General features: G+C 39.3%; 1 protein-coding gene across 5 annotated transcripts in view; it reads left to right on the forward strand.

Annotated features, from left to right (window-relative positions):
• The window catches only part of HEPH (hephaestin), a 102,042-nt gene extending 90,559 nt beyond the window's left edge, over positions 1–11,483 (forward strand). For 3 of the 5 annotated variants that reach the window (XM_065916342.1, XM_065916346.1, XM_065916345.1), the window contains exons 18-21: positions 1,064–1,203; positions 2,507–2,669; positions 5,799–5,843; positions 8,637–11,483. In XM_065916342.1, coding sequence (XP_065772414.1) covers positions 1,064–1,203; positions 2,507–2,669; positions 5,799–5,843; positions 8,637–8,869 — 581 coding nt within the window. In that variant the 3' untranslated portion in view covers positions 8,870–11,483. Of the gene's footprint in view, positions 1–1,063; positions 1,204–2,506; positions 2,670–5,798; positions 5,844–7,132; positions 7,232–8,636 lie in introns of all 5 variants that reach the window. The other 2 variants (XR_010660475.1, XM_065916344.1) reach the window with 2 other exon arrangements.
• The last annotated feature ends 576 nt before the right edge of the window (positions 11,484–12,059 follow it).

Genomic DNA, 12,059 nt, shown 5'->3' on the forward strand with positions numbered 1-12,059 from the left:
AAAAGAGAGAAGATTCAGAATGGGGCTGAGTTGAGTATATTTAGTTCCTTTCTCAAATAAAAAAATTTGACTAGAGTAAATAGACAGGCTATAAATGTTCCTTCCATTATTTCCTCTCTTGGATGAAGAGTGTAAATTATCTTCCCTCTATGAGAATATTAAAAGTGGACAAGTGTATCCTGGGTACACTCTTGAAAGTGTGAATGAACACAATGCTGAATGGCTTATTATCTTTAGAGCATGAGATGTGTCCTGGGAAGAAGCAGATTGGGAGTCCCATACATTAATATAATTATTAATTCCAAGAATATGACAAGTATTTTTTAACATATATTGTAGGATCAGGTGTCTGCTTGGTGTCCTGAATAATACAAGTACAGTATTAGAGTACACTTATTCCCTGCTTACTAAAATCCTTCAACCTATTTGGGGATATGAAATTCCACAAATTAAAAGATAGATAAATGTAGAAGGCAGTTTCTAGTGAGTTCCAAAGAGTGATACAGATAGTACTGGAGGAGTTTAGATGTGGAAGGGGATGCAGAGAATGAGGGGTACTAAGAGGAAAACGGTCAGGAAACTATTGTTAGAAGAAGTGAAAGTGTGACTGGGCTTTGAAAATATGAGTAAAAGGAAGAATTTTTGAGAGAGAAGATCAGAAACATGAGCAAGAACACAAAGAATATGAATAAGGGACCAAAATAGGGGATGGTTAAGAAATTACCCTAATTGAAATATGTTAGATAGTGTTAGGCACATCTGGGAAAGCTTGGGACTATATTTTGAAGGACCTTGTTGGTCTGAGGAGTCATGGACTTGATCTTTTGGGTGGGAGGGTGCTATTAAGGTATTTTAAGCAGCAGAATGACATGATCATACTAGTTATTAGAGAGACCACTCTTATAGCACCAATGTGGGAGATAGATTAGAGAGGGACAAATGGAATAGAAAAGAGAGAAACTAGGAGGATACTGCTGTCATCAGAGATGATAGGGATTATCTTTATGGTAGTGGCAGTGTAAATCGAAATGAAATATGCAAAATACTTTTTCTTCTCTTACAGCCATTAATGGAAAGCTCTATGCCAACCTCATGGGCCTTACAATGTACCAAGGAGAACGAGTGGCCTGGTACATGATGGCAATGGGACAAGATATTGACCTACACACTGTCCATTTCCATGCAGAAAGCTTTCTCTACCAGGTGAGCTGGAAAGAGGGCTGAGTCCCTCAGGGGTGATTATAGGAGTGATTTGATATCCATTAAAAAAGAAGAGAAAAGCAAGAAACAAGATAATAATCAGTTAAAAGATGAAAGGTATTGTACATGGAGTATTGAACAGAGAAATCTAGTTTGGGTTTGTATCCCAAGGTCAGTCATTGTCCTCCAAGCCTTATCTTTCCCCTTCGATATAGAAGAAACGAGTGGCTCATTTATGGGATAAGAAGACCGAAGGAATAAATGTTATCGGAGCTCAGTCAGGGGCTTGAGGCCCAGTGAGCAGTCATCCTAAGAGCAAGAAATTTAAGAGAAGTGTGTCACATCTCTGAAAGTCCTTAATCCATTCCTGAACTTCAATTCAGGAACTACATTGGACAACATGTGGGTTTTAAGTTTTTTTCTTAGGAAAAGGGGTTAGAGTTGTAGGCATTAACAAGTGGACTTGCTGACAAAGGTCCATATAGTCAAAACTATGGTTTTTCCAGTAGTCATGTATGGATATGAGAGTTGGACCATAAAGAAGGCTGAACACTGAAAAATGATGCTTTCAGTCTGTGGTGCTGGAGAAAACTCTTGAGAGTCCCTTGGACAGTAAGGAGATCAAATCCTTAAGGAAATGAACCCTGAATATTCATTGGAAGGACTGATGCTGAAGCTGAAGCTCCAATACTTTGACCACCTGATGCGAAGAGCTGACTCATTGGAAAAGACTCTGATGCTGGGAAAGATTGAGGGCAGGAGGAGAGGGGAGTGACAGAGAATGAGATGGTTGGATGGTGTCACTGACTCAATGAGCATGAGTTTGAGCAACTCTGGGAGATAGTGAAGGACAGGGAAGCCTGGCATGCTGAAGTCAGTGGGGTCTCAAATAGTTGGACACAACTTAGTGACTGAATAAAAGATTTAGAAATGATGATGAAGGTGGTGGCATGGAAGATAAAGCAAACTGAGTTTTATTTCTAAAGGAAATACTTGGATCTTTCCTAGGGGTCAAGGCTTAAACCTGCTAAAATGTATGGCTATACTAGTTTTTAGCCCCCTAATAGGAGCTGGAACGGATTTTACTTTGGGTCACTTTGAGAAAAGTAGGAAGAGAGAGTCTCCTCTGTTGAGCCAGTTTGTATGGGTTGATTCATAGAGAAGATGGATAAGGTAGAATCTTTTAGCTGCTCTCTTGGAGTCCTATTTACCTAATGTGGATACTGAAGCCTTATACTTTCTATAAACTCTGAGATGATTGCTATATCCTTCACTTTTTCTCTCCTACCACCAATCTCTTTTGCAGAGTGGAGAGAGCTACCGGGCAGATGTAGTGGATTTGTTTCCAGGGACCTTTGAGGTTGTGGAGATGGTGGCCAGCAACCCTGGGACATGGCTCCTTCACTGTCATGTTACTGACCATGTCCACGCTGGCATGGAGACCATCTTTACAGTCTTGTCCCAAAGAGGTAAAGCCTAACTATGCCATCTTCTCGTGCTGTTTCTAGTCTGTAAGAACCAGAAAAACCCCAAGAGGTCTCTTGCATCTGTCTTCTGATACCAATAAGTACCAGGGTTTAAAACAGAACCAACCCCCTAGGTGTTCTCTCAACCTTGTTGCTCCTCCGCTCACGCCTCCTAATTTCTTCAACATCTATTGAGCTCACATGAATTGACTCAGCCTGAAACTGACTGGGCTCTATGCATTGATGTTTAGTATAGATTTGCTTCCTTTTAACACATTTAATTTGTATATAAATTTATTACTTTAGAATTTATTAGGTACTAGCTAGTTCAAGGAATGTTGTTAATGAGTTACTTTTTTTTTCTAAAAGAAGAAATATAATTCCAACAGCTACTCCTTAATTGGTTTGTTTTGTGGAGACTGTCAAAGGCTGAAAAGAGATAATTAGCCTTCAATTACAACTAATCCCAGACAGATGCTACCAAGGGTGGTAAAAATTTTCCTGTATTTGTTATATGGAGAAGTAATAGCCAAGGTAGTTTCTTTACCAATCTTTATTCATCACCAAGAACATAGAAGAGTAGGTTGTGTTGAATTTTGTGTCTTTGGGCCATTAAAGGGTTGAGTCTCACTTCTTACACCTCTTAACCTGAATCCAGTACTCATCATTATTCCCCTCCCAAGAGGCCCAATAGAAACTCTTAGGGCCCACAGAAATTCAGGAAGGTATGTATGTATGTATTTTTTTATTTAAAGTCATGCTGTTTTGAAAACTGGTAATATTGAGAGGGGCTTCCCTAATAGCTCAGTTGGTAAAGAATCCGCCTACAATGCAGGAGACCCTAGTTCAATTCCTGGGTCTGGAAGATCCCCTGGAGAAGGGATAGGCTACCCACTCCAGTATTCTTGGGCTTCCCTTGTGGCTCAACTGGTAAAGAATCCACCTGCAATGCGGGAGACCTTGCTTTTATTCCTGGGTTGGGAAGATCCCCTGGAGAAGGGAAAGGCTACCCACTCCAGTAGTCTGGCTTGGAGAATTCCATGAGTCCATGGGGTCGCAAAAAGTCAGACATGACTGAGAGGCTTTCACTTTCACTTCACTTAATATTGAGGTAGGTATTCTGGGATTCCTTGCCACTGGCATTCTATCAGCATGAATAGAAAGTGGGAAAATGTCTTTAGGCATTCAAATAGGACTATCAAACCATGGTAGAAAATACAACTCTGCCATTTAACCCCAGGAAAGAAGACAAATGATTGTACATTATCATTTTCTATATCTTTGGAAAACTTTGTTCTCTGGTAACATACTGCTAGAATGTGTCTTCTAGCTACTGCTGTAGTACTACTACCTACCTCACAGACAAGCACATATAATTCTTTAGTGTGTTCTGTCAGTCCTCAGAACCAAAGTCAAGTGGTGAGTGGTTGTATCATCAAGATCCTATAGATACAGAGAAATAGATTGTCTCCACGTGTAATGGCAGGTCATCTCAAATATGGACCATTTACTAGATAAGACACTGCATCAATACATGTCATCAAGAACTTCCATAAACAAGACTAGCTCATATCTCTTTTTAATAATGAGCCAATCCATAATTTTACCTATTTGCCTTTTGCTTGTTTGACACCCTAGAGTGTAATGTGATATTGTTCCAGTTACATATGAGCTAACCAGGTCAACCAAAGAGCTGAAGGCAGATAGGGAATAAAAGACTGATTGTTGGAAAAAGTTTCCTGTGGAAGGTGCAAGGGATGAAAGCCAAAGCTACAATATAAGATTAGAGTGGAGTAAGGTCATTTTTCTACTAAAAGGAGAGAGGAAAGGATCAATGTGTAGGTTTGGGTGAGAGGCTTGACAGAAGGGTAGACTATTTCTGTCTGATGGGCTGTGTTTCATCTGTAATGAAGTGAAAGACAGATGGGAGGGTAAGGGATTTGAGAAAAGTGGACAAAGATTTGAAATAACCACTCTTGGAAGTGGGGGCAAAAGTTACTCTGAGTGGTGGAAGATAAGTTAATTACAGCCAATCAGCTTCGAGGACTTAAATTTGTACCCAAAGAATACTTACTTATACTTAAAGAAAGAGAATACTTATATATACAATTGTATGATGATTCTCCACCAGCATTCAGGATATATATATAAAAGAAAATATAGTTACTGGGGCTTCAGCAAATGATTATAACGGTCCAGGTAAGTTAGTAGTTGAAGTGATAAACAATGGAGTTGTTGACCAGGAATGGAAGGAAAAACAGGATGAAGCTGGTGAGTTGGGAAAAAATTAAACTGTCCAAGAGCTAGAGCTCGTCATAAGAGGATAAAATAACAGGTTAAATGGAGTAAGTAGTATTAGAACATAGAATGGCAGAGCATTGTTAGACATTTGAGATGAAGCAGTTCTGCATAATTAGGGCAATTTGACCAGAGTTAGAGTATATTTGAAATTTGTTGGAGTTAAGAGGTCCAAAAACTGTGAGACTTGAGTGTTAGATAGGTCAATACCCGCAGTGGGAATTGAGGACAATAAAGATTGAGCCACATGCCAAAGACTTCCATGAATGCAGAGAACTGCTAGGTAGCAGTGATAAGAAGTGGTTGTGGTTTTTTCTAGTCAAATAATGAGCCTCAAAAGACATGGATATTTTCAAAAAGGGGATGAATAGTAAGTAATCTCAAGATAGTATTGAGAGGATGCAAAGGAAATATTGTCCTCAGAGAAGAGTTCAGCCCCTGTAAAGCAAGAAGAGGAAGAAATAGTCAGAGAGATTTAATATGTAGGAATGGGTTTGACCAAGAGTAGGGGCTTCCTGAAGGAAAGCTGGAAAAGTGTGGCAAAAGTAACAATAATGAAGATAAAGTGCCAAAAAATATGTGAATATTGGCAGAGTGGTGATTTACCTTTTGGACTTCCAAGCCTATACACTTGTTCATATTTGTATCAATGTTAAAAAATCAAATCCACATACCAATACTGACTTTGACTACAAGCTAGTTAATTCCAGTCACCTCCATTTTGCTTACTATATCACAGAGAGTTCCCTCCAGTCAATGCTAACCTCCTATAACAAGTCTGTGAACAGGTAGGAAGAATAATAGGACTAACCTCTTTTTTTTTTCCCCCTCCAGAACACTTAAGCACTACCGCCACCACCCCTGAAGAGATTGGAAAAGGTAGGGAGAATGACATGCAGATTGGGTACTTATATATATTGTGTATTCAGGGAAAGGTGCAGTGCCTCTAGAAAATGGGTTTCACGTGACTGAAAGCTGTACCACAATGCTAACAGGAAGAACCCTGAGATCTATTTAAGACTTCAGATGCAAGAAATCTAAGGTTAAGCTTCCAGTTAAGCTTCTCTCAGCAGATTTATTCTCTGACACCCATGCCCAACCACTTTAATTGAGGAAAATGGCCTCATCTCCAGTTGAAGGCTGCTATCTTAGCCTCTCACCTAATGTGTGAGGGGGAAGAAAAGTCAAGGTCTTGCTGAGTTGTGCATAAAGGAGCTATAGCACAGATATGAATTCCCCACAAGAACAGTGTGAAACTAAGACAAATGTTATTCAATCTATGGAATACTAAATAGTTGAGTTTTGGGACCAGCCATTTCTACACTTCAAGAAAACAGAGATTCTTGTCCTATCCAGGCTAGGTTCAAATAATTATTTTACTTTCTTCCTCATTTGTATCTAAACTGAGAAATATTCAGAAAGTTATGAAGGTCTAGATCAGATGTTAGAGATCTTCAGTTCAGTCTGGAAATTTTTCAGCTCTATTTGGAAAACACCTGATGACCTGCCTGGGCTTCCCAGGGGACTCAGTGGTAAAGAATTTGCCTGACAGTGCAGGAGATGCAGGTTCAATCCTTGGTCTGGTAAGATCCCCTGGAGAATAAAATGCAACCCACTCAAGTACTCTTGCCTGGAAAAACCCCATGGACAGAGAAGCTTGGAGGGCTACAGTCTATGCGTCACAAAAGTTGGACACAACTTATTGACCGAAGAATGATCTGCCTAAGTATCTTATAAACAGTCAACCAGGAAACTAGGGTATGTTCTCCAGGGGTTAGGGGGTGGAAAGGTGAAGCAGAGAGAGCAGAGTGCCATATATATGTGTATGTGTGTATGTATATACATATTTGCAGGCTTCCCTGGTTACTCAGACAGTAAAGAATCTGCCCACAATGTAGGAGACCTGGGTTCAATCCCTGAGTTGGGAAGATCCCTTGGAGAGGGAAATGGCAACCCACTCCAGTATACTTGCCTAGAGAATTCCATGGACAAAAGAGCCTGGTGAGCTACAGTCCACAGGGTCACGAAGAGTCAGACATGATTAAGTGACTAACACACACACACATACATGTTTTGTACATACATTTGTATATACATTTGTACATACCAGTATGTACATACAAGCATATATCTTCATAAGCTCTTGCTTGTTTTAAAATATTGAACAGTGAGAAAAACCCCTCAGAACTGGTGATCTACAGAAGTCCAATATTTTCTACATGAGAAACTGAGAGATGGAAAGTGATTTTTCCAAGGTCACAAGAGAAGTAAGTAAGTGGTGGAATGTGAACTCAACACCAGGATGTTTCCCAGCTTCTGATTGAATTCATTTTATTACATCTTCTCTCAGTTCTGTAAGAATATTGATTCATCCAATTATACATTCATCAAACATATGCTAACTGCCAGAGACACCAAAATAATAAGACATAATCAGTATTTTCAAGGAGATTCAAAGTAGAATGAGATACAGAAACAATCATTGTAGTTCTGGATACTATATATTATTTCTAAAGGTGGGGGAAATAGTAACAACTGATCAATTATTGTGCATTTGCTATCTTCCAAGAACTATGTTGAATATTTGTAAATATTAACTCAAACCTCACAATAAACATTAAAATTAAGCATAGTTACTATCCTCTTTTTATAAAAGAGGAGACAGAAATCCAGAATTGAGGGTGGTTTGGGCCAATTGGCCCAAGCAAGTAAACTGTTGGATTACAAATAGTACAGGTGCTTTAGGCACACCAAATAGAGGACTATCATTTTTTTCTAAGTTGTGGGGTGTGCATTTTAATATTTTACATGAATATAACCAAAACTAAGACCTGGACATTATTAATTGTCTAGCTGAATTGAAGAAAGCTTTGCTGAGACCTATAATGTTTAAGCTGGGGATAGAATGGCAAGGAAGAAGAAAACCTGTTCAGGTGAATGAGCAGCATGAGAAAATCTTGAAAGCCTGAAAAAAGGCTCACCTATTCTGCAGAACAAGGAATTAGTTGTTATGGCTGAAGAGCAGCAATTAAGAGTAGGATAGGTTAGAACCTGATTGTGAGAGTTGGAATGTCTGATTTGAGTCTGAGCTTTACTCCATGGGCTAATTGGGGATCATCAAAAGTTCATATGCCAGGAACTAAGAAAATTAGATATTTCACCTAGAAATATCAATATGACATCAGTATTATAATGACTCAAACATGCAAGAGACCAGACAGAACAGTGGCAGGCTCTTATCATGGCCCAATTGTAAAAGTGAGTATTGATAAGCTAGATAACTAAGTCAAACTGTGTTTCAGGAGATTCTACCTACTACTACTAGTTCTACCATCTGAAGTCATGCAAACAAATTCTTTTTTTGCTACATCATAAGCCTTTATATATTTTAAGAAATATGTCAAGGCCCTTCTCATTCTGAGTCTTAGTTCCTTCAATGGGGGCATTGGAGCTTCAGTGCTTCCTAAGGATTTTCTCAACTATGGCATTTTGTTACGTTGATTCCCTGTAACCTGAGTCTATCATCATTGGCTGATCTTTTGAGGTTTAAGAACAGTTCTTCTATCCTATTTGAATGAGCTTATTTCTTCTCTTCCAGAGTTGATTATAAAATATGCCTTTTAAGAGTACTCTCCAGCCCATGGTTCCCATTTTCCTCTTGTTCTATTTCAGTAGCAATTCCCAGAGACATTGGAGAAGGCAATGTGAAGATGCTGGGCATGCAAATCTCTATAAAGGATATCGAGATGCTGACTTCTGTCTTGATTGCCATGGGTGTCATTCTCCTGCTCATTGTTCTGGTTCTTGGCAGTGTGGTGTGGTACCAGCATCGTCAGAGAAAGTTACGGCGCAACAGGAGGTCCATCCTGGATGACAGCTTCAAGCTTCTGTCTCTCAAGCAGTAACAGCTGCATCTTGGAACTGCCCATCTGGAATATACTCTCAGCAGGCCGTGGACTAGCAGCTGACATACATTTAAAGGGTATGGGTTGTAGAAAAGGCAGAGGAAGGAATCAAACTCATCTGAGTATTTCTTCACTTATTTATTTGTGTGGAAATTGTATTCTTTCTTTTTCTTTAGTTTCTTTGTTCCACTTGGGCACCTGGGGCTAAGTCCCCTAGAATCTCTTATCACAAATTTCAACAGCTAGATTATATCACCCACTGACAATTGGTAGATCTGGTAATTACTGAAAACGGAAACATTTTCTTACAAAGTGATGGCAAAAGTAAAGTTCATTAAGTTTATTAAGGTTCGTTAAGTTCGTTAAGATTAAGTCGCTACTGCTTTCCAGAACTTAGGCAAGTTTATTCTGAACCGAGGTTAAGTGAGCTGTGACAATAATCCGCATCTAAAGACTAAGAACATAGTGTAACGGGGAATGAGTAAGGTATGATTTAAATATCCAAATTGTATTTTTACTTTTCTTGAGAGTGGACCATTTTTGTTAAGTTGGTAAATGCAATATTGCTGTCAAGAGCAGCTACAACCTCTGGAGACAGAAACTCCTCAGGAAGCTAGTATTCCAAGTTCTTGGTACAGTTGCACTGAAGGGAATGTTGAGTGTCCTCTCCATGGTTTCATCAGAAGATTCTACATATTAAAGTGCTTGTTATGACACCGTAAGAGTAAACTTGTTGATTTTGATTGTCTCTGTGGTCTCTTGAAGGTTGTGACTGTTGCTGAAAAAGAGCACTCGGTGAGACTGGTGGAGGTAGTTAGGGGTGGGCATAGAATGGGTCTGCCTATCCTTTGTGGATGCTTCAAGTTTGAGTTTGGGAAGTGAAGAAGCTGTCCCAGAGGAGACCTCAAAATCCATAAGTGCCAAAAATATCCTAGATGCTAGGAAGTGTTGCCAGAGGGAAATAGAAGACTAAAACTAGGTTCAAACCTTTACACTGGGCAAGGAGAGGAGGGCACAGATCTAGTGAGTTCTTTTGGTAGCTGGGGATATGAGACGTCTACTTGCAATTTTGGGGGCCTCTTTGTAGGGTCAGGAAGATCCCCTGGAGAAGGAAATGGCAATCCACTACAACACTCTTGCCTGGAAAATCCCATGGATGGAGGAGCCTGATAGGCTACAGTCCATGGGGTCGCAAAGAGTCCAACACAACTGAGTGACTTCGCTTCGCTTTTATAGGATAGAGTCCTTACTCTGGTAATTTAAAGCAATATTCCTTTGTCACAAGTTCAAGCCTCTCTAAAACCTTGGTTAGAGAACACAGAAAAAGAGATAGAGTAGGGATGGGATAAGCTGGCCCATTCTTACTATGGTATCCACTATACCATTTTACATGACAAATAGAGAATGGGAGAAGCATCAGGACAGTAAAAACAATAACTGAAATGCATTGTGCTTTATACTTTACAAAGCATCTAATACCTAATTGCATTTGACTTCCATTAGTTCTATCAGGGTGACATTTTTGCTGTACTTTTAAGCAAGCAAATGATAAGAAAAACTGATTTTTACCTCAGGCCATTCAGCTAAAAATTGAATGAGGATTCAAGTCTTCATCTATTTAACTCCAAATATCTGCTTCATCCTTCTGTATCATGGGAAATCCACTAATCTCCATCATTCATTATCCATATTGAATCCAACTTCTCTCTTTCTGTCTTTCCAGCAAACTTATCTGCCAAGTTAGCAACCCTTTGAAGATTAAGTGTAGAAACCCACAGAAATGGTGCTGAGTTGCTAAATAATGTTGAAAGTTGGATGGTAAAACACAGGCCAGAGTCTATCATTCATCTTGGTTTACTATGATCAATGGCTTTGTGACAGGTTTTACTGGAAATCTCAGAAACAGATCTGGGGTAAAGGTGGGAGAATATTTGGACTGCTAGTGATAAAATCAAATTAGGGTATTTTAGCTCTTGCATAATCAATGGAATTAACAACAGAACTCTGTTGGTGTACTGTTATCATGAAGGTTATTGAAAACCCAGTCCACTCTGGGAACTCTACTCAATTATTAGCTGTAATTTGTATGCAGCTGGAAGGTTGTTATCTTGGTCTCAGACATGAATCTGAGACTGAGAGGGTAACAGGCAGGAAGGCCAGAGGTCTCCAAATGGAGGAAATAAGCTGCAAGTGCCAGACATTTTTATCTCTCTTAAGTGGCAGGAGGAAACAAACCAGCGACATATTTTTTCTTCTCTATACAAATTTAAAAGGAGGTTTCTCTTAAAATGTTGTGTTGCCATGACACCTGGTTTCACCTGATGTTAACTACTCTCAAACCTTGAGTTAACCAATACATTTCTTTTTCTTATGGAAATGTTGTCTTAAGCTATGTTAATGTACCCCAGACTCTATCTTCAAGTTGGTTCCGCCAAACAGCCTAACCTACTTACTCAGATATTGTTCCCTAATCTATATAAATGAAACTATTTGTTGGTAATCTGCCCTTCTACAAGATTCAAGTCAGTTGTTTTATGGCCAGGGATGAATTATCTGGTGCCATTCTAAATTCTAAGACATTCCTTTCTTTTCATTAACAGACTGTGAGTGACTATATAACTTACAGCTAAAGACTAGGAGGGGGTATTCTTTCTGCCCCTTTCTGAAGCCTATTTCAGAAGCTTTCTCTATCTCCTTTATAGTTTAATAAAACTTTATTACACAAAAGCTCTGAGCGATCCAGCCTCGTCTCTGGCTCCGGATTGAATTCGTCTCCTCCGGAGGCCAAGAATCCTGGCGTCTTATCGTTCAGCAACAACTTTTCAAGACAAACAGAAATAGGTGGGATGGAGATACATTTCTTCTGAGTGTGTAATCCTGCTCCAGATTGAGGAATATAAGCTAAAGTTCATATATTTCAGAAAGGGATACGTTTTTTATTTTTTTGTGGTGGGTTTGCTCCTCGTGGGGATGGAGGAGATGTTTTTGATAATTAAATGGCACTTCCATCCATTCAATTGCTAAAGTAAAAAATCCCCAAAGTCTGCACATCAGTAAATCTTGTTTGTTTTTCCTACAAAATAACTTTAATTTGTTCATTCGTTTCTATCTTCACTGTTACTACCTCAGACTAAAGCACAGACATCTGTTACCTGGACTTGTGTGGTATCCTCCTTGCCTTACATTCACT

The sequence above is a fragment of the Muntiacus reevesi genome, chromosome X, assembly GCF_963930625.1.
Source record: "Muntiacus reevesi chromosome X, mMunRee1.1, whole genome shotgun sequence".
Taxonomy (NCBI): Eukaryota; Metazoa; Chordata; class Mammalia; order Artiodactyla; family Cervidae; genus Muntiacus; species Muntiacus reevesi.